Here is a 23,693-nt window from a genome sequence, read left to right on the forward strand (position 1 = left end):
TTGTGATTTTAAAGTGGACGGTGTAGTAATAAAATTCGCTTATCTGATCGGCGTTAAAGGACGGTCAAAAAGTGCAATTTGAGACTATTAATAATAGATGGAGAGAGTAATTATTTATTTCCTCCGTCTTCAAAGAATATACACTTTGAGTTCGACATGAGTTTTAATGAAATTGGTAAAGTAAAAGAGAGGTAGAGAGAAAAAGTAAATAAAGTATTGTTAGTGGAGAATATGCCCCACCTTATTATTGAGAAAAGAATTTCTAAAATTTGAAAATGCATATTCTTGTGGGACGGATTAAAAATGAAAGAGTGCATATTCTTGTGAGACGGTAGGAGTATAATATTTTTTATTTTTATAAAATTTTATACTCCTTTTGAATTATTTTTATTGTAAATTTAGTTCTGTAATTTATCGTAAATTTAATTCGTAAATTTAGTTGTTTTTGAATTATTTTTATTGCGGCTAGTCTATTCGCTTAAAATAATGATGTGGCAGGTGAAATTTTAGTGTTGATGACGTGGCAGTGAGAGAGAGTGGCTAGCCTGTGGCTGGGCCTAAAGCCATTGGAGATGCTCTAAGTAGAGTATTTCTAATTTGAGATTTTATGTAGTGTTCTTTTGTGAGTAAAGTGAAAATAAAGTAAGAGAGAAGCGGAAAAAGTAGAGAGATTGATATTTCTATTTTAAAAAATATGCGTCAATTAGAATAGGAAATTATAAAGGCTAAAGCCATTGGAGATGCTCTAAGTAGAGTATTTCTAATTCAGCACGAGATTTTATGTAGTGTTCTTTTGTGAGTAAAGTGAAAGAAAATAAAGTAAGAAAGCGGAAAAAGTAGAGAGATTGATATTTCTATTTAAAAAAATGCGTCAATTAGAATAGGAAATTATAAAAAACAAAACGTGCCACTTAGAATGGAACGAATGAAGTAGTATAATATACTTAATATGTACTATATGAAAAAAAAAAAATTGAATGTTAAAATTGTGAGTATATTTGCCTTTCGAATCAATCAATCTTATTAATCATATGTATCCATTAAATTCTAAAAAGAATTAATGAATTATTATTGAGTAATAAAGTTAATTGATAACTAGTACTCCTACTACAAAAAGTACCACTTACTACCTCTGTTCCTCGTTATGCGTTTACTTTTTCATTTTGAGACTTTTGTTATTTTTTGTAAAATAAATCTTATATTTCACTATATTACTTTTTTATTTTATTATAATATTATTATATAAAAATAAGATTCATATTAAACTAACTAGTCCCTCCATTTTTTAAAAATAAATTTTTTGAAAATAACACACATTTTAATACAAAATTATCTCCGTAAGAAAAGAGAAGAGAAAAATAAATAAAACAAATAAAAATAAATATAAAATAATAAAATAATAAAATTAATGTTAGTGAATTGTGAGGTGTATTAATTATCTATAAAAGGAGGAAATCATATGCAAAAAATTCAGACTATTGAGTATAATAAAATATGTAAATATGTATATGGCCACAAAAATTAGACTATTGAATGTGAAGTCATTCTATCTTTACTTTGCAGTCCATTGTGGCAGGTTAACATATTATCTTTAGTTTCCATTTTGAATTTTCAACCTTAATTTTATATACATAAACCTGATCTTCAAATCTTGAACATGTATTTTTAAATACATAAAGTAATTAGAGATGAGCCCGTAAAACGACCAAGTGGCTGACATGATCAACTGGCATCTAGATTGAATAACTATAGTTATATGCTATGTTACTTTTTAGCCGGCACAATTATTAACAATAACTGAATATACAAGAACAATAAATAAAATAAATCTTTTTTATTAAATTGTGATAATTTAAAAAAAAGGAGAAAGACATACCGAGATAACGTGATCGTGATGCCAATGGTGGGTGAGGTGCAATCTGATCTCATGGTCCATCGTTCCGACATACTGCTTGAGGGCTTCTGGCTTCAAGAAGGAGAGGATTGCTCCCCTCAACCGGCGGTGATCTTCGCTGCTCATCTCGAACAAATTCCTCTCGCCGAGCAGCCGCCGCACCGACGGTGGCTGCTTGTTGGAGAGCGTCTGCTCGTCGCTGCTGAATATGAATTTGTTGTATGCTTGGCCCGTTACAAATACCGTCCGCTTTCCGAATATGTTCATTTTCGAAACCGGGCCGTATTTTCGGGCCCTTTCTTGGAACCACTCCTCGCTTTTATCAGCTCGCATCGCCTTCAGGAGCTCCAGGGTTTGCCCGATTATCGGAACTCCCATCGTCCCCGGTGGGACCCTTCTCTGCCCGATCCTCTTCTTCTTCGTCACCAAAAAAACCAGAGACACAAACGCTAGGACCCACAGCAAAATCGTCGACCCCATCGAAACTTTACTTTGTTTCTTCTATCTGTTTGATTGATCTGAATAGGTAAACTCAACTTATATAAGCTACTACTTAATTAAATCTCTGGGGAAGGGATAATCTCTGAAGAGAGATGTGGACTTTACACAAGTTAATAGTACTCCTATATAACTTCTGCTGGGAAACGTCATCGCGTTAAAATAAATAATAATGATGTATAGGGACTGCCATCCTTTAAAATATCTCTAAATACTTAATAGCATTTGACAAATTGATGTATAGGGATTAAAATCTCTTTGATTTTTTATTAATTTAATAGCATTTTCCACATAATATTGATTTATTGTAAAAATGAAGAAATACTACTCTCACTTTAATGTAAGCGAATAATTAATAGTAGTAGCACGTTTTGACCACCGGGCTAAAAGTTTCATTAAAATCAAAACCTGAGTACTTGGGAACCTAACCTCGCCTTGTGCCGTCTGTGTGTTTCTTAACAAGTGCAAGCTATAGGGTTCTTTCCAGGCGAAAGAGTGGGGGTCAGTGTCGATGTGTGATTTTTCAGAAATGCTAGGAATTCAAGAAGGACGAGATTTTGGTAAAGTAGAAGACGACAATAATAAAAATTCCAGCTTTAGCTCTTGTGATCATGGGATGTGTGGGATCAGCGAGGAGAGTGGAGGAGGCATTATTCGGAGAGGAATTGGAGGTGTGATGAAAATCAGGGGACGGGATTGAGGTGAGATTGGTGCCTCTGCTCCAACTTGAGAGATAGAGTCAGATGTGTGATTTGTTTGAGGGATAGGATTAGATGATATGGGACTTTCAGGAAATCTAAGAGGTGTAGGCAGAGGAGCTGTATGTGAGCATGAGGCAGATTTGAAAGTAAAAATGATTCATCAAACACAATGTCAATCCTTTATGGGATGTGAAAAATAGCCTAGAATCGTGGCTGGGACTGATCTATACTGCAATTTATATTGTTTTAAGCTTTCATGAATGGGTAACACAAAATACCAAAAGCTCTAAGGGTAGAATTATGTGGCTTGCTGCAGCTATGCTTTATCTCAGCAAGGCCATTTAATTAAGGAATATGTGGGCGAGGTACCCTATTATGCATGATTCCACATTCTTTGATGAAAGAGGCTAAAGCTTGAAACTCTCCCCCCAAATAGCACTTCATTATTTGATTTTTTAAGAATACAGATTTTCAACCAGTGGCTTGAATTGCTTAAACACAGCACACACATCACTCTTGTAACTTAATAAATAAACCCAAGTAAATCTGTTGTATTGATCTGTACACATAGTAGACATAACCGTTTCTTGATGTGGAGGGAGAAGAACCCAAAAGTTCACTATGAATGCAATGCATACATACTGAGAAAGGGAGTAGGGAAGTGTATGTGCTTTAGAAACACAACATGAGTTGCAAAGGGAATCTGAATTCATTGTAGTAAATGGAATGTTACAACTGTTCAAGCTGACTTAACAATGTCAAGAGTTGGATGTCCTAGCCATTTATGCCACAAGGCTACACCAAAATTGGAAGAGACATTGCTTGGAAAACTAGGAACAACAGCAGCGCTTAGGAAAGAAGTGAGTACATCACACTTGTCTTGATTTGAAGCTGAAGTGGAGACAAGATCGGTCTCTCTTGATTGAAGATTTCTTGACTAGGAAACGATAAAGGTCATTATCAAGGATTCCCTGGAGCATGACTTCCTTAATAAAACAAAAGGAAGGGTGAACTTTTAAAGAAGACCTTGTTATCACTACTGAGCAGATTCTTGGTAATGTTAGGGACATGAAGAAGATTTCTGAGGAGAATTTTTCTATTAGAGGAAGATGAGATAGTAGGTTTCACCTATATGAGAGATATTCATGCCAAAACCATCACCTAAATACCCAGCTCCTTGCCCAAATCTGTGCCCCGGCTTCTCACATAGATGGCATATGATTTTTTCCAGCGCCATGACTAAAGAGAGAATGAAGATATGCACACCATGGTCAGCAGCTGATTCCTTAACTTGAATCATTTCGCTAACACCCTTCTCTGCTTCATCATCAATATAACTAGAGGCACAAACGCTAGCACCCACAACATTAATTATCGTCGACTCCATTGACACTCTACTTTCTTTCTGTCTTTTTGATTGATATGAATGTGGAAACTCAATTTGATTATGCTAAATCTAAAACTCGGATGGGTTGACCAAGCTTGCTATATGTAGCTTCTAGAGGAATGATTAAAACAATTAGTACTCCTATAGGAATTAGGATTGGTATACCTTAAAAGAAGACTCGTTATTTCTTTAGATATTTTTAATTTAATAGGGTCCATTTATGTCCGTATGATATTAAATAATATTATTTGAAAATGATATAATTGTCCATTAATTTCCTCATCTCTAACTTAATTAGTATAATTAGCATTTCCAGTGGTTACCATCATATATTCAACTGAGTGACTTACAAATATGATTATACGAGTAATTACAAGGGCAGAGGCACGCGAATTTGCAGTGACAGGAGCAAATTTACATATGAAAGAAATCTCAAGAATTGGAGCACGGAAATTTAGCGAGAAATTAAAAGATATAAATTTTATAATAGTTATAATATGTACTACATGTGCTGGAAAATATGAGGTGGCCTATTGCCCCTCATTTTCTTAAGATAGATCCGCCCAAGCGAGGAAAATAGTTGATCATGAGGCCCGTACTGTTCATTCAATAATATGCATGATTCAATTCTTCAAAATATGTTCATTCAATAGTATTCCCTCCGTCCCACAAAAGATGTCATACTTGTGGGACGACACGTGATTTTAGGAGGTTTTATTTTGTGTGCTAAATGGAAAGTGAAAATATAATTTTTATATTCATGTGAGAAAAAACTTGTTCGGAAAAAGAAATGTGACATCTTTTGTGGAACAAACTAAAAAGGAAAGTGTGACATCTTTTGTAGGACGGAGGGAGTAGTATAGTAAGTACGCATTATTCAATTCTTCAAAATATGATGGTATTTGTATCTGTGTGGAAAACTGCACCAAAAATTTGACATGAGATGACAAATTTACCCTTTTTTTTTCTCAATTTTCCCAAATTGCACAGATAAATCATACTACCTCCGTCCTTCAAATTTTGACACGGTTTATCATTTCGGTCTGTCCCTGAAAGTTCGACACACTTTACTTTTTACCATTTTTGGTAGTGAACCTCATATTCCACTAACTCATTCTTACTCACAATTTATTATAAAACTATTACTTTAAAAGTAGGACCCACATCCCAACAACTTTTTCAACACACTTTTTATTACATTTCTTAAAATTCGTGCCGGGTCAAACCGTGTCAAAATTTGGGGGACGGATGTAGTAAAAGGCAAGGGGTATGTGAAGTGGATTTTTTTGAAAATATTGGAGGGAATTTTTGTCATCACAAATTCACAATTACTCCTAATCATGATTGGAATTATCAATTTGTGGCTCGGGTTTAAATCTGGCAAATTGAACGCGTAGTACACACTACAGTTCGGTGGGCCATCCCTTTCGTAAATGGCACTGCGTTCCAATTCTGTTCATTCACAAAATTAGAAGTGAACACAATTATTACTCCATATCACACTCTAACGTGAAAGTGTGATTATGCTAGTAAATAAAAGTAACAAACAAATGGAATTAGATTATTATTGCATCATGCTTTATAAGGTTCTCTGCTGCTAAGGCGTATGGGTAGGCCTTGTTTGAAAACCGGCATGGGTTCTCTGCTGACCGTATTATCTTCCAAACAGAGCTTCCAAGTAAAGCGAGTGACCAAGTAATGAATCAACGCCAATGTCTCTATTCTTGCAAATTCGTTGCCTGGGCAAAGCCTCGCACCTCCTCCAAACGGTATGAAGGTATTTGGTGGCATCGCTGCTTGATCTTCGAAACGCGAGGGGTTGAACTTGTACGGATCCGGGTATATGGATCCATCCAAATGCGTTATGCATGTTGTCCAAAGCACCTGCCATCCTTTAGGAATAACATATCCTCCTATCTCAATATCTTGAATCGTTGTCTTAAACACGAATAATATTGGTGGATACATCCTCAACGCCTCTGTCGCAACTCTCCACGTGTACTTCATCTTACCAATATCTTCCCAAGTTAGAGGATCACTTTCTCCCTTCTTCCCTCGTGCAATCTCTTCTTGCTCTGCAACAACATGATGCAATTCATCATTTTTTGTTCATTTAAAATAAATATTAAAAAAGTGTACTACCTTTGAGGAGAAGTTGATAAACATTGGGGTGTTCAGCTATAAGTTTGACTAAGTATGTGAGAAGACCGGAGGTGGTGTCGTATCCCGCCACCATCGTCACTGTGCAGTTGTCTTCGATTTCCTGGTCAGACAAGAGCGGTAAGCCGTCTTCATCGCACATGGAGAGCAAGCTGGTGATGAAATCGTGCTCCTTTTCTCCTCTTTGAAGTTTCGCTCTCTTCTCATGTATCACTTCCCTTATTATGGCTCCAACTTCCGACCTCGCTCGTATGCTTCTGTTGAAGCGCGTAAAGGGGAGATTTATAGGTGCAACAAACGTACCCTCTATCACTTGTTTGAAGAGACGCACAAAGGTTTCCCTTCTCTCCCCTCTCTCTATTCCAAACAGAAGCGTGCAAATCATATTGAATGTCAGTGTCTTCATCAGCGGTTCCACCTGCACTTCCAATCCAATCAATAAATTTTTACACTAATAAATTGTCAAAATAGGGAAAGACACGCATACATACATACATACCGAGATAACATGATCGGGATGCCAATATTGAGCTAGGTGCAACCTGATCTCATTGTCCATCAACCCAACATACTGTTTGAGGGCTTCTGGCTTCAAGAAAGACAGGATTGCTCCTCTCAATCTGCTGTGATCTTCGCCGATCGTCTGAAACAAATTGCTCTCGCCCATCAGCCGGCTCACCGACGTCGGCTGCTTGCTGGAGAGCGTCTTTCCGTCGCTGCTGAATACGAACTTGTTGTAAGCTTGGCCCGTTACCAATACTGTCGGCTTCCCGAATATGCTCATCTTCGAAATCGGGCCGTATTTTCGGGCCCTTTCTTGCAGCCACTCCTCAGCTTTATCAGATCGCATTGCCTTGGAAAGCTCCAGGGTTTGCCCGATTATCGGAATTCCTAACGACCCCGGTGGGAGCCTTCTCTCCCCAATTCTCTTCTTCTTTATCATCAATATAATCAGAGGTACAAACGACAGCACCCACAACAATATCATCGTCGACTCCATCCAAACTTTACTTTCTTTCTATCTTTTTTATTCACTCAACTTAAATAGACTTTTAACACAATGTTTGACTTCTGTTGAAACATGAAAACTTTTATCACGTTTAAAAATCTGATATAGGGGCTGCCGTACCCTAAATTCACCATTAATATAAGAAGATAATGATATAACTGTCCATAAATGCTATGGCAGTTAGGTTAGTGAAAACTGGCATTTAAATGATATAAATGTCCATTAATGTTAAGGTAGGTAGGTCAGTGACAGACCAAGAAAAATGAACTCTTGGAGCAATAAAAAATATTCTTGTCATTTCGTAGCTTCCTCCATCTCCGTTGCTCTTATCATTCTCACTCAAATAAATCCAATACGTACGCGCCGGCAATATCATCGTCGTTATAAAATCTATTTTCATGCTCGAATGTTGTGTCAAATTACATACTCCATATAGCTTGTAAATCGCAGCTCGCCTCAAACAATAATCTCATTTCTTGTTTAACTTATAAACGTGTTAAGTTGTTTAGGTAAAATATAAGCCCTATAAACAAGATGAACAAGTTTATTAATTAAAAATTCTATTTTAATTTTAAAATTGATTTATTGACCCATGTATCATAAAATTGAATTTTGACATTATATTAGAATTAGGTAAACAATTTAAACTTCCTGTAGTATAAAATTATTTAACTATTTAAACTGTTAAATTAGGGCTAATTTATAATAGGTCACCACAATTAATTACTTAACCAGTCTATTGATTCCCTAACACCGTAATAATTAATTAATTTTTGACCCCACCAGGATATGTCCTTGGTTATGGGCCTTATTGCATATCCTCAAATTATGAAACAAAACCACCAATATGTTACACATATACAATATTGATAGGATAGATATGCTACTATCTTCGTTCCACAGTAATATATGCATTTCATTTTCTGCACTCGTATTTAAAAAATAATATTAAATAGTTAAAATGGGGAGAGAGTAAAGTAAGAGAGAGAATAATGTAGATAATAGTCTTATCTAAAATATTCACCCTCTTACTTTACTTTTTCTCCACTTTAACTATTTATAATTATTTTTTCAAAATGAGTGCGCAAAATGAAATGTCTCTATTACTATGGAACGGAAGGAGTAATATTTTATAAAGTTTTAAAAATATACTCCCTCCGTCCCAAGATAAGTGACTTGTATTCCTTTTTGGGGTGTCCCACTATAAGTGACTTATTTCCATTTTTAGCAAAAAGTCATTTTCTTATTTTATTTTCCACCTACTTTATTCTCTCTTCTCTCCTCTACTTTTTCACTCTATCACACTTTACCCTCTCCACTTTAACTTATTTAAATACCATTCCTTAAATTCCGTGCCCAAAAGAAGTAGGTCACTTATCTTGGGACGGAGGGAGTATCAAATTTCTTTGATCGAAGCATATGCAATTAGAATGATATTAGATTACTATACAATTACATTTATTTTGATCGAAGCATATGCAATTAGAATGATATTAGATTACTATACAATTACATTTATTTTGATAAATATTCTGTGAAATTTAAATCGAGAGAGTAATTTTGTGATCTTAAATGTAACCAACTGCGCCCTATGTTTTTGATATCCTAATTTTGTATACTCCACATAACAGTAATCTGGTAATCTACACCATCTATTTATAATCGAATCATCCAGTTATATAGAGCTCTCATTTCAAGAAGAATATTCAGAAAAGCAACATATGTTAACTATGAATAGTGTTTTAACTTTTAAGTCCTTAACTCTAAGTTGGTGTTTCACTTTTTAAATATAACTTAATTAAGAGTATAATATGCGTTATTTTATTAGTAGTATTTATTTAAAAAAATATATTATAATAATATTTTTTAGATCTTGTTATATTTTTTCATGAATTCAATTTCCTTGGCATGAAAAATTAGAAATTAACATTACTAATATTTAATATATGTTGGTTTAAAATTTATATATAAAAATACAATTTTTTTTGTTATATGGCAGATATTGATATGACGAAAGATAATTTTTGTTAGAGGGAAGGTTGATAGCCTGATATTGAATATCCCATAACAACATATGCATTCTTGAATAAAGTATTAGGTCTAGTTTTACTGTCCAAATATAGGACAAAGTTATTTAATTTATAGGCCTTACTGCCTTAGTCATGTGAATCGAACGAACTCTAAGTGTATGCTAGAATTCAATTATAAATGTTCTTATTTTCATCAAATTCCGTAAACATCTATTAAAAAGTAAGTACTCCCTCCATCCCACGTACTTTGACCAAATATTTCATTTTGGACCGTCCCACATAATTTGACACACTTCACTTTTACCATTTTTGGTAGTGGACCTCATATTCCACTAACTCATTACTCACATTTTATTATAAAACTAATACTTTAAAAGTAGGACTCACGTCCCACCAACTTTTTCAACTCACTTTCCATTGAATTTCTTAAAACCTGTGTCGGGTGTCCCAAATTATGTGGGACGGAGGGAGTACGATTTTTCTTTGTGTGTCTAACTTTTGTTTTTTCTTCAAATTTGTAACATTTTCTTGAATAGGTTAAAAGTTTAGGATATTTTTTAAAAGACACTAAAATTTAAACTATTTTCTAAAATACGGTAAAAGGTAGGAGCATAAGTCACTATCAATATTTCTTATTTTTTGCAAAAATAATACTCTATTTTGTGTGATATAGAATTTTTTTTACTATAGACTATGAAGAGATGAATCAACTTTCTCTAACCTTTTTAATTATAGGAGGACCATTTGATAAAAAAAAATAAAAAAAATAGAGTGATTACAATTTGCAAAATTATCATAGGAGGACCATTTAATAAGAAAAACATAAAGATTGAGAAATTAAAATTTGCGGCGCCACCAAGAAAGCTGAGCTAGTTGGCCTGACCAGTTAGAAATTATTATTAGAAAGACATGATCAATTATTTTCCACCTAACCTAGCGGAGTGAGTTCTATATATAAAAAAATTGAGTCGAGGCACTGGGTTTTTATATATGCCAAACCTATATGTAGTCTACAATTATTCAAACTACATCGATATTTTATGTTTAAAATTTTAATATTTCTCCTACTTTTCAGACACGTTGTTTTAATATGATTGTTATTAGATGTAGCTACGCAATTATAAATATATTTTTTGTTATTTTTGTTGAGCAAGAAAGAATTATCCATCGCAAGATTGAAAATGAAGTTTCCTATCTGACCATTCTGATTGCAGTAGAGTCCTTAACTTAGTTTGCTTCATTTTCTAAACAATGTCTTTGAATATTTTCTTTAATATTTTTATAGATTTTGTTATGAATATGAGTAGCTAATTTTCTTTTTGTAAAATATTGGTGAACATGTTATAACTTAAGTGTCATGACCACTCTTACTATTAAAAGTAAGCTCAATTTATCGTGACTATATACATGAGCTTGAGGAACACGGGACATAGGTACATCAAGGAAAGTAGGACATAATTCGAACACGAACATAGATTATTGGATTCAACTTGGATTGAACAAGGGACATAGGTACATTAAGGAAATAGGACATAATTCGAACACGAACATAGATGATTGGATTCCAAACATAAAGGTATGTAATTTTAGTAGGAGTACATATCACTATGGAAGGGTTCAAGAGAAATTTTATCATGTATGGAGACATGATACATAAACATTATCAAACATAGTACTCATCATCTCTGCTTAACACCATCAACTTTCATCAATGTTCAACCTGTATATTTGGAAAAGATATATGCAGGACTGAGCACTTAGTATACTCAGTGGTCACATGCCGAAAATATATACTGCCTCCATCCACAAAAAATACATAAAGTTGTAAATAACACGAGCTTTAATACACAATTGGTAAAGTGTGTGTGTGTGTGTGAGAGAGAGAGAGAGAGAGAAGTTGGTGAAAGTAGTGTTCGTGGATTATGAGATCCACACTGAGAATGATGTGTATGATTATTATTTGTTTATAATTTTCCAAATTTAGAATTGGTATAGTTTTGGTAAACGGTACAAAATGGTAAAATTAATCTATGTTTTGTGGGTGGAGGTATTGTAGAAAAGGGTTTGTCAGCCACAGTTGAGTGAACACAAAGTTTTAACTTAAAAGGCCCGAGTCACTAAAACTTTTTATCGGTAAAGATCAATTGTGCAATCTAACTTCATATTACAAATAAGATTATATGAGGAAGACAGTTGAGTTTGAGAAGCATATATGCTATTGTATTGCAGATATGAAGTACAAGTATTATATATTATTTGACCCTCATTAATATTTATTATTTCACCTTGTAACGAGAAAGTGTGCGTGGACGTGTCCAAACAAGTGGAAATTAGATTACTATTACAACAATTTTTCTGAGGGGTTGTTGATGTGAATGTGTATGGGCAAGCCTTGTTTGAAAACCGGCATGGGATCTCTGCTTACTGGATTCTCTTCCAAATGAAGTTTCCAAGTGAAGCGAGTGACCAAATAATGAATCATCGCTAACGTCTCCATTCTTGCAAATTCGTAGCCTGGGCACTTCCTGGCACCTCCTCCAAACGCTACAAAGGTATTCGGTGGCATCGCTTGATCTTCGTAACGCGAGGGGTTGAAGTTAAGCGGATCCGGGAATATGGATTCGTCCAAATGCGTCGTGCATGCTGCCCATAGCAACTGCCATCCTTTAGGAACAACGTATCCATCAATCTCAAAATCTCGAAGGACATGCCTGAACCCGAACAATCCCGGTGGATACAACCTCAACGCCTCCGTTGCAAATTTCCATGTGTACTTCATCTTAGCAAGATCATCCCATGTCAGAGGATCACTCTCGCTCTTCTTTCCTCGCATAATCTCTTGGTTCTCTGCAACAACAACAACTTGCAATTCATTTTCTTGTTCATTTCCAAAAAATATTAAAAGTATACCTTTGAGGAGAAGTTGATGAACATTGGGGTGTTGAGCTATGAGTTTTACTATGTATGTGAGAAGCGTGGAGGTGGTGTCGTAGCCGGCAATCAACGCGACAGCGCTGTTGTCCTCGATTTCCTGGTCGCTCAAGAGCGGTGAGCCGTCGTCATCGCACATGGAGATCAAGCTGGAGATGAGATCGTGCGCAGGTTCTCCTCTGGCGAGTTTCTCCCTCTTCTCGCGCATCAGTGTCCTTATCATGGCTCCCGATTCCTTCCGGGCGCGTATGCTTCTGTTGTAGCGGGTGAAGGGGATATTGATCGGCACCAGCAACAGTCCTTCCATCACTTGTTCGAACAGATGCACAAATTTTTGCCTTCTCTCCCCTCTCTCTATTCCAAACAGAAGCGTGCAAATCATATTGAATGTGAGAGTCTTCATCAGCGGCTCCACCTGCATCAGCATGCCCAATAAAAAATAAAATAAAATTCAATTCCATATTTCTCAAATAAACTAGTACTCTAGTAATAGTAATGTAGATGACATACCGAGATAACATGGTCGTCATGCCAATGCTGTGTGAGATGCAATCGGATCTCATGGTCCATCGTCCCCACATACTGTTTGAGGGCTTCTGGCTTCAAGAAGGCAAGGTAAGCTCTTCTCAACCGCCGGTGATCTTCCCCGGACATCTCGAACAAGTTCGTGGGCCCAAACACTTGTCGCATCGACTTGGGCTGCTTGTTGGAGATGGTCTCCTCGTCGCAGCTGAACATGAATTTGTTGTAAGCTTGGCCCGTTAGAAACACCGTCTTTCTTCCGAATATGTTCATCTTCGAAATCGGCCCGTATTTTCGGACCCTTTCTCGCAGCCACACCTCAGCTTTATCATCTCGCATCGCCTTCAGAAGCTCCAGGCTTTGCCCGACTATCGGAATTCCTAACGGCCCCGGTGGGAGCCTTCTCTCACTAGTCCTCTTCTTCATCATCACCAAATAAACTAGAGACACAAACGCCACCACCCACAACATCATCATCGTCGACTCCATCCTAACTTTACTTTCTTTTCTGATTCGTATCAATCTCCAAACTCAACTTAAATAAGCTAATTATGTGGGCTACGTGTTTGGGAAATTTTCTCCTTAATAAATTGATACCATACCCTAAAAATAAGTAGATTCCTTGCATGTTACTATTGTTTAGAATTTTTAATTTAATAGCATCCATTCATGTCAACATGACATTATATAAGTACTACATATTGATTTTTAATTATTTCAACACCAAAATAATATAATTATCAATTAAAGCCACGTTACCTAGTTGTGGTCCATCACCGATTCAGAAAAACAAACTCTTAGGGTCGGCAATAGAAGAATATTGTTGTCATTTTTTCCCTTCCTCCATCTTCGTTGTTCTAATCATTCTCACTTAGGTAACGTACGAATCATGAAACCAATATAAAAAAAGTCGATCGACATCGTATTTCGCTCACTTTTTCAATCCATTATTCTTTACATTTCTTAAAACTCGTGTCCACACTAAATGCGACTATTATTATGCGGCTGAGGGAGTACCTTTTTACAGCTCACTCTATTTACTAATGCATCTTTAATAATTGTCTCCCAACAATATATATTTATGTTAGTTTAAAATTTATATTAAAATACATTTAATAATGTTTTTTAGATCTTGTTATACTTTTCATGAATTTATGAGATATGAGAAATTATAAATTAATAAAATTAGGAATGTATATTTTTGAGGCATAACAAGTTTAAAAGTACTCCATCCGTCCTAAGAAAATTGAGGCAAAACTTTAAAAAAATTATGTAGAATGTATAGAAGAGATGAATAAATTCAGTAGGAGAGATAAGAGGAAAAGAAAATGATGAAATAAAGTTAGAGTGATTAGATATTTTGTCTTTCGACAAAAGAGGAAATAACTCAACTTTGTTGAGACGGACTAAAAAAGAAATAAGTACGTACAACTCAACTTTCTTGGGACGGAGAGAGTACTAATATTTAAACATAAATTACTCCCACCGTCCCAGATAATTCGTCTCACTGTGACCGTGCATGAGTTTTAAGAAATGTAATGAAAAGTTAGTTGAAAAAGTTAGTGCAACGTAAGTCCTACTTTTATATGTTAGTTTTATAATAAAATGTGAATATGAATGAGTTAGTGGAATATGGGGTCCACTACCAAAAATAATAAAAAGTGAAATGAGACAAATTATGTGGGACGTACCAAAATAGAAAAATGAAACAAATTATCTGGGACGGATGGAGTATTATTTACAAAATTAATTTTGAATTTGGATCCACTTCGTCAAAGACAATTATTGACTCTTTCATGTAGAGGTGAATCAATTACAAAAATAAAATGGTAGAAATATATAAAAGAGAAACGATAATTTTTGTTGGAGGGAAGGCTTATATTGAATATTCCATGACAAAAATATAAATTTACCATCCAAACATAATTTATAGGCCATACTCATATGAACTGAACGAACCCTAAGCGTAGTGTATATTTTTTATTAAATACCCCTATTTTCAGCAAATAGTTTAAATGTCTTTCATTTAAAAATTTCACATCAACGCATGAATTGATATCAATTTAATAAAAAGGTTAAAAAGGTAAGTAGGATTAATATTTTTGGTGTACCTAACTTTCATTTTTCTACAAAGTCTGACACATTCGTATAGGATATTTTTAAAAATATACTAAAATTTGAAATATACTACTTTAGGAAAAGTTAGGAGCATAAATCACTACCATTATTTCTTAATATTTGAAAAAATTAATACTATCATTTTCACATTTTGTGTTAATCTAAAAATTTTTTTTACCAAAAAACTATAAAGAGGTAAATCAACTTTCTCTCACCAGATATATCGTAAGAGGACCATTAAATAAAAACAAAAACAAAAACAAAAAAAGATGGAGCGAGTAAAATTTGCAAATTATCATAGGAGGACCATTTAATGAGAAAAAAAACACAAAAATAGAGCGATTAAAATTGCAGACATATCACACGAAGATCATTTAATAAAAATATCATAAAGATAGAGCGACGAAAGTTTGCGGCTATACCAACAATATTTTATATATTTGACATGCCGTCAAATAATTTTGCACCTAACCTAACGAAGTAGTTCCATTAAAAAAAAGTGATATTGGCTTCTAAAATATAAATTTTGGCCAAATTTTGGTGTTGTACTAATTTTAAAATTATTGTTATATATCACAAATTTTACATTTTTTTATTATTTTTCACGGCAGATCAATCACCATATCCGACTAGCTTACATGCATTTTTTATCGTACTTGGCTCTACTAAATCAATGTGGCTTTCTACATGATTTTTTATTCTACTTGCCATGTACTTGAAAATTGGCCTAAAATCATAAATATTTCACAGTTGTTCACGTGCAATAAGTTTTTCACCGAATATATCTCATTTGAGTTGGATTGGAAATAACAAACAAATTGTAAAGTTTGTGATATTTTAGACCAATTTTAAAGTTAATGGGAAATGCTAAAATTTAGCCAAAGTTCATAGTTTTAGAGCATCTTCAAGCATTACACTAAACACAAACTCATTTTTGTGTAAATATCACACTAAATAATAATTTTACCTAAACTATCTATCCTAAACTTAAACATAAAAGAATATTCTCACTCAGTTATTTTTTATACCTTTCAAGTATACCTATATATTTTATCTAAACTATACACTAACCCAATAACACTTCTCAATAACTTAAATCAAATTAAATAATATAATAAGATTATAAAATAATATAACTATGTATGAAATCTATTATTTATTAAATAAAGAATTATATAATTTTAGAATATCCAAATTATGTATCGTTTTACATAGTAGTTAGTACTCCTTTGTCCTATAAAATATGTTACATTTGTGGAATGTCACGAGATTTTAAGAGGTTTTGTTTTGTGTGTTGAGTGGAATGAAAAAATATAGGAGTAACTTTTATAGTAATATGAGAGACAATATTTTTTAAAAATGAAAATGTGACATCTTTAATACAACAAACTACAAAGGAAAATGAGACATACTGTATTTTATAAGACGGGGGGAGTAGTTTATTTTACTAATCTATTAATTTTATAAACATGTATGAATTGACTAATCAATAAAAAAATGTGTAGTATGTTTGGGTTAATAAGTAATCAATAAAAATGGGTAATATAGTCCACTAATTGGTGTGACCGTGTTAGAGAGGGACCGTGACAGAGTAATTTAACACAATATAATAGTCTAAACTCTACAATTAAATAATTAGGCCAAACAATTTAGAAGCTCGTTACTTAAGAATTTATTTCGCTTAAAGAATCTTTCTTTCCATCTTATCTCCTCCTCCAATCTATTCTGTCCACCTCCATCTATTCCGTCTAGAGGCGTAGCCGGCTTATGGGGACATGGGATTTCCTTATATATTTATACGTGGATTTTTAATTATATATTTCAACCATACTAAATGTCCGTTCTCAGATACATAAATTTTTCTTATGTATTATTTTCTCTGTCCTCGATTAAGAGTCACACCTTTTCATTTCGGTCCGTCCCCAATTAAGAGTCACACTTCATTTTTACCATAAATCTCATAAACCACTAACTCAATTCACTCACATTTTATTATAAAACCAATATAAAAAAATAGGTCTCACATTTCACTAACTTTTTCAACCAACTTTTCTTTACATTTCTTAAAACTCGGGTCCGGTCAAAGTATGACTCTTAATCAAGGACGGAGGGAGTATATTTTTGCCCCTTCTCCAATAAAATTCTGGATTCGCCCCTAATTCCGTCTTCATCTTCTCTGGTCAATTGTCATCTGTACTTTCATCGTCATAAATCCGTGTCATCTTCTCCATCAAGTCAGTTTTCCTTCATTTGTAGGAAACAACTTGACACAAAAATTTACTTCTGCGAATCAAAGAGAGATCAAACCATGTTAAAATTCGGCCTTCATCCATTGATATCCTCTAATCACAGTGGCTTCAACAGCATCATGGGGCAAGAATTTGGATAATTCTGAGGCTGGGAACAATATCCAATCTGAATTTGGAACTCTCCATGCTGCAAATGTATGTGTTTTTTTTTTCTTCTTTTTTCAATTAGAACAGTTTTAAAACTTGTATGCAAACACTGAGTGATTAATTATTTTGTTTGATACGAAGGGACATGATGAGTTTAAATACGAGGAAATAGGAACATATTTTCCTAGTCTTTCAACTTTCAAAAGAAATACTCCCTTCGTCCTACATAATTTGGGACACTTTGACCCGACCCGGATTTTAAGAAATCTAATGGAAAGTGAGTTGAAAAAGTTGGTGAGATGTGGGTCCTACTTTTAAAGTTAGTTTTATAATAAAATATGAGTAGGAATGAATTAGTGAAATATGGGGTCCACTACAAAAAATGGTAAAAGTAAAGTGTGTTAAATTATGTGGGACGGACATAAATGAAATACTGGGTCAAATTATGTGGGACGAAGGGAGTAATTAATTTGAACGTGGATAGTATTTTGGATCCAATAAAATAATAAAGCCCATTTTCAAATTATTTAAAATACATTAATTGGGCTTGTATTACTTTAAATTAAATGCAATGATGCTTGTTGGACCTTTTTTCTTTTATTTCCTTTGTTGAGCCCAATTTACTTAATTTCCTTCTTACTACTCCCTCCGTCCCGCTTTAGGAGTCCCGGTTGAGTCGGACACATGTTTTAAGAAAAAAGTGTTTGATTATGTAATAAATAAATATTATAGTGGATGTTGGGACCCACTTTTAATGTAGTGTCCAATAAATAAATGTTGTAGTGGATGTTGGGACCCACTTTTAACACTTTGTAAGCATTTTTTATTAATTTATCCCAACCGGGACTCCTAAAGCGGGACACCCAAAATTGATCAACCGGAACTCCTAAAGCGGGACGGAGGGAGTATTTCTTTATTGAACCCAAAGTCAAATAAATCAGAAATAAAGAACAAATTTCATTCTTTTCTACACGCCACTTCCTTTCACAACCAAAATCTTTCCAAATTTCCTTCTTTATTTCCTATAATCATACACCTAAATTAGAACTCCCAAATTATATCACCAAATCACCTACACGTTTGAGATGGGCTTTCTTGACCTACATTATTACTGTGGGTCTTTCCTACCTCACTGTGTATAGGAAAAATGACAAATTATTTTATGCTTCATGGAAATAAAATATTTATCTTGTCATGATTTGTTTTATGATCTCTCTATCTGATGAGGCTTTATGGCCTATATTGAGTGACAGGCTTGTTCTGTGTGAGAAAATCGAATTCAAGCTGAAGTAAGGGCCGCAGACTCTGCTTAGCTAGTGTACACCTCGAATTGTGAGCTAATACGTGTTGGCCGGTTCAGTGACCGCCGTGGAATGTGGCCATATTCCCGGTTCACAAATATATGTTCCAAATATGATATGTGATGTAAAATGGTTGCAACCAACTTTTATGAAATGGAAAATCCCCGATTTCACTCACTGGCAAGCTCGACAAACTATTTACTGTGAAATATTTTGGCATGTGTTCACTGAGTATATTTTTGTACTCAATCCTGCATGTGTTTTCCCTATGTGTTCACTAAGTATATTTTTGTACTCATTGACAGGCTTGACAAACTATTTACCGTAAAATATTTCGGCATGTGTTCAGTGAGTATATTTCGACAAACTATTTATAATGTGAGGACCATTTAATGAAAAAAAAATACACATAAATCGATTAAAAATTCAGATTTTTCATCCTCACTGGGAGTTCACCGTTACAGATTTTTCATCCTCATTGTGAAAAAGAAAATTAAGTCTATTTCTATTGGACAAAAGAAATTTTATTTATTGAATTTTTTATCCATGTCTCTCATTCTCAATTCAATTATATTTAATAAATAATCACAAACTACGTATTTTAATCCTCTAACTACAGGGTAGTGATAAAATGCAAACCCGTGTATTGTACAAACTCCTAACTTTTCAACACAATGTCAACATAGTATAAAATTTCAAAATTTTGATGGAAACACAATGTCAATACAGTGTCAACACATTATCAACACAGTGTCAATACGGTGTAAACCATTGACACTGTGTTGATATTTTCTGTTGCTGCTATTTTGTACTCCCTCCGTCCCACAAAAGATGTCACACTTGTGGGACGGCACGGGATTTTAGGAGGTTTTGTTTTGTGTGTTAAATGGAGAGAGAAAATATAATTTTTATATTCATGTGAGAGAGAACTTTTTCCAAAAGAAATGTGACATCTTTTTGTGGGACAAACTAAAAAGGAAAGTGTGACATCTTTTGTGGGACGGAGGGAGTAATCTGTTGACATTTTGTAATGATCCAGATCATAGTTTGGAGTTTGTACAATATTTAAAATTTTCATTTGATTAAATTCCCTAACATACAAGTATTATTTTGTTATTTCATCCTCTAACGAGAATGTGTAAAGTATGCTAGTGGAAAGGGGAGACAATTACAGTCATTTTATACTCCCTCCGTTCCTTGTTTATAGATGCGCTTCTTTTCGACACAGAAATTAAGAATAATGTGTTAAGTGGACGGTGAATAGAGTAAAAGATGATGTTACTTTTTGCAAGAAAATATAAGAGACTCAATTATCTTTAAACTTTTCAAAATATAAAAATGACTCAATTAATATTGAACGGATGAAGTATATGCCAACATTGTGTGGACGTATCCAAACAAGTGGAAATTAGAATATTATTATTTCAAAGTGGAAATTAGATTATTATTGCATCATAGTTCATAAGTCGAATGATTCCGCCGAGAGTTATTCAACATTTTACTTAAGAAAGCAATTGGTTTACCTTCTTGGCATAGACAACACCAATACCCTCATTTGAAGCATCACAATCAACTGAGACAGTTGATTTTGATGAGAATCATGTACGCTATTGAGTCACGACAAAATTGACGTACAAATTTCACCCTCCAAACGAGAAACTGTGAATTATTCTACTAAACAAAGGTAACAAACAAATACTCCCTCCGTCCCACAAAAAATGTCATACTTGTGGGACTGATATGCTCGCATTATGACTGTTTTAAGGCCATTATTTGGTACGTTTTTAATCAATTGCATTACAAGTCCATTATTTGCATATTTTATCTATTTTGATATTTTGACATGTTTTGTGAGAAATGTGCATATTTAAGCCTAAAAAGGGAGTCAAAACCTCGTTTGGAAACTTTCTGGCCAGGCCGCGCCGACCGCCGCCCAGTTGCACAATCTAGCGCGATTTTTCGAGTTTCTCGATTTTTCGCCCGGTCCAACCTTTATGCGAAATTTTTCAAGGTATGTTTTATTTTCAGTAGTTTACTCACGTCACGACTGACTCTACAAAATTATTTTACACTTTTTTGTGAATAAGTTTGGGGGGATGAAGTGGTGGACCGTGAGTTAAGGTTTTTGTCTTAGGTTTTAGTATGTTTTTATTTTTGTTAATATTTTCTTTTAAAATAAACCTGATGGTGAATCCATGTCATGAACTTAGCATGAAGAACTTAGAAACACGCATGCTTAGGGACACATTAGACTGAGTTGCCAATGATATTTAATTCCATTCATGTTTGAGTATGGCTTGACGTTTTGATTTGATGGTTTGGTGAAAAGGTGCATAATTAGTGAATTGCTTGTTAAATAAAGGTAAAGTCGATGTAGTGCATTGCGCTGTGTGGTATCTCTCAATCTAACAGGTCCAGAGGATGCAACTAGTTCACAAAGGCTAGAAGACCATGAATCTATCAGGGTCGTTGGGAGCACTCTACTTTTTCAAAAACTCAACCCACTATACTATAAATAGCATAGGGAAGTAAAGGATTCATCCCACGAGGACGGATGTGTTATGAAACTGCATTTGAGATGTTTTGGGAAGAGGTTGGCTGCTGCCACGCAATTTGTGGGTCGAGTACTAAAACTACTGGGTCTGGAAAATTTTAAGCTACGTTACTCTACCTACTGGGTCTGAGAAACGAGAACGTACGAACATGCATGACTTTGAGAAACGAAATATTTGAAAGTTTTAAAACAACTGGAGTTAACGGACTAGACAGACTTTCCTAAATTAGACAAACAAAAGAGAGACAAACAGTGGGGACCAATTTCCTTAAACGACCAGGGTCTGGAAAAACTGCAGAAAAGTAAAAAGGACGTGCAGAAAGTACTGACAAAAGCAGATCTGATTCTAACTACCAAAAAACTTCATCTTCTTCGGGAAGCAAACGAGAATATCAGATAAACAGAGCATTAAACACCATGAAAACAGAGCAAACTTCAGATCTAAACTTTAAACAAGAAATTAAAGCCGAAACTAACAGATCTACGCTACTGGACCTAGCAGATGAAGAAACAAACAGTAGATAGCCTTAATCATGCAGAATGTAAACAACAAACACCAGATCTACCAAACTCCAACTCAAATCCACCACGATTCAACAGTTCTCACACCTCCATACGTAAATCCACAACCTCCAACAACAAACCAACAGATCTCAGCTCCAAACATCCAACAATCAATAATAACGAAAGCGAAAAGCAACAAAACAACATCAACTCAGCAAGATCCAACAAAAACCAACATGAACTTCCATAATAAGTAGAAATAGGTTTGAATCCAGTAGATCAAAGTCAAAAACCAAAGTTACGAAACTAAAAACCAACGAGTACTTAAAACGGAAAGCAAACTAAACAAAGCAAAGTAAATATTGTTTCTTCGCCTTCACAAGGCGGTGTTACACAGCAGCAAAACGTTGAGAACCACCACGGTGGCCAGAAATCACCCCATCTCCAAGTGCACAGCAGGTGAAATGAGTGTTTGAAGTGTGAAAAACAGAAATGGAACAAGGAGCCTCCAAAAGTGAGCTAAGAGAGTGTGTGTTGAAGGATTTTTTCTTCCTTAAGGTTGAGCTCTTTATATAGGTGAGGCTCCGATCCCTAGGGCATCCTTTTGGTGAATTGACGCTTGTGCCCTTGAATAAGATGCTTTAATAATCTGCTTTTTGCCTCATTCTACTCCTGTCGCCAGCTTTCTGATTCTCCCAGGTCTGGACGATGACATCTGAATTTCACTTCAATTTCATCTCTTTTGCATCTGCCAAGTCAGGTAACAACAACTTCTAGATCTGGAAGATTTATTACGCACCTAAACTCAGAAACATAGATTAGTGCCCCAAAAGTATAGAATTTTAACCGAAAACCAATGCATGGAATGAGCCTTATCACTTGTTGACACACTCGGATTCTGCACTGTTTTAAGGCCATCATTTGGTCTGTTTTTAATGTCAAAGTCACTCTACACGTCCATTATTTGCATATTTTGTCTATATTGGTATTTTGACGTGTTTTGTGAGAAATGTGCATAATTGAGCCGAAAAAGGGAACCAAGACGCCAACTTTGGAAATCGGGAGTTAGACGGCGACCGGCGACCGGCAACCGCCGCAGATGTGTGCGGTGACCGCCGGCGCCCGGCGGGTAGATCAATGCAGCGGTCCGCCTCGAAAAAATGTGCTTGGAAGAGAAGTCTCGTCCGGCGACCGCCGGAAGACGTGCGGCGGCCCGCCGCCAAGGGAACGGGCTCTGGACTCCAACGCGGCGACCGGCCGCCACACAGAACGGCGGCCGGTTGCCGGGAGAAAGGCGGTGAATCCGGAAGCCCTAGATTTGCGCCCATATTTACCATATTTTGGAGATCTTTTCCTTCTACAACAAGGATTGGCTTTCCCATATAAATAAGACCTCAAGCTTCATCAAAAAGAGAGAACTTCTACTTGAAAAATACTTCATAGAGATCAAGACCTAGAGTACTTCATTAGTGCAAGGAGTTGGAGAAGGATTTCAAGAACATCAAGAACGACAAGGATTCAACCTACGGGTTTTATTTGGTTTAGTTTTATGTTCAAATTGACTTCCCTTCAATCTATGTTTTTAGCTTATTCATTTATGTGTAACTAAACTCATAGGATTTTAGGGATATGTTAGTAACGACTTTGGTTATACAAATTTCTTTTTCTATTTAATATCCGTTTTGTTT

General features: G+C 34.9%; 2 protein-coding genes across 4 annotated transcripts in view; both read right to left on the reverse strand.

Moving 5' to 3' along the window:
* LOC125194300 (cytochrome P450 716B1-like) overlaps positions 1–13,698 on the reverse strand; it is a 15,636-nt gene extending 1,938 nt beyond the window's left edge. Inside the window, exons 1-3 of one of the 3 annotated variants that reach the window (XM_048092441.1) lie at positions 13,121–13,698; positions 12,590–13,025; positions 12,057–12,526 (exon numbers count right to left, since the gene is read on the reverse strand). In XM_048092441.1, coding sequence (XP_047948398.1) covers positions 12,057–12,526; positions 12,590–13,025; positions 13,121–13,621 — 1,407 coding nt within the window. In that variant the 5' untranslated portion in view covers positions 13,622–13,698. Of the gene's footprint in view, positions 1–1,876; positions 2,546–11,877; positions 12,527–12,589; positions 13,026–13,120 lie in introns of those variants that run through there. The other 2 variants (XM_048092443.1, XM_048092442.1) reach the window with 2 other exon arrangements.
* On the reverse strand, positions 5,851–7,677 carry LOC125194301 (cytochrome P450 716B1-like). The gene is made up of 3 exons (XM_048092445.1): positions 7,140–7,677; positions 6,623–7,058; positions 5,851–6,555 (listed from the first exon to the last, which is right to left on the reverse strand). Exons 1-3 carry the CDS (start codon positions 7,638–7,640, stop codon positions 6,053–6,055), a joined length of 1,440 nt encoding a protein of 479 aa, XP_047948402.1. The 5' UTR covers positions 7,641–7,677; the 3' UTR covers positions 5,851–6,052.
* Positions 13,699–23,693: the final 9,995 nt, after the last annotated feature.

Source organism: Salvia hispanica, chromosome 6 (assembly GCF_023119035.1).
Source record: "Salvia hispanica cultivar TCC Black 2014 chromosome 6, UniMelb_Shisp_WGS_1.0, whole genome shotgun sequence".
Taxonomy (NCBI): Eukaryota; Viridiplantae; Streptophyta; class Magnoliopsida; order Lamiales; family Lamiaceae; genus Salvia; species Salvia hispanica.

Bases quoted from the DNA above. Each gene is read 5' to 3' on its own strand.
- LOC125194301 (XM_048092445.1), bottom strand. From the start codon at position 7,640: ATGGAGTCGACGATGATATTGTTGTGGGTGCTGTCGTTTGTACCTCTG. The intron at 7,059-7,139 runs GTATGTATGTAT...TTGGAAGTGCAG, and splicing joins ATCCCGATCATGTTATCTCG to GTGGAACCGCTGATGAAGAC. The intron at 6,556-6,622 runs GTAGTACACTTT...ATGTTGTTGCAG, and splicing joins TTATCAACTTCTCCTCAAAG to AGCAAGAAGAGATTGCACGA.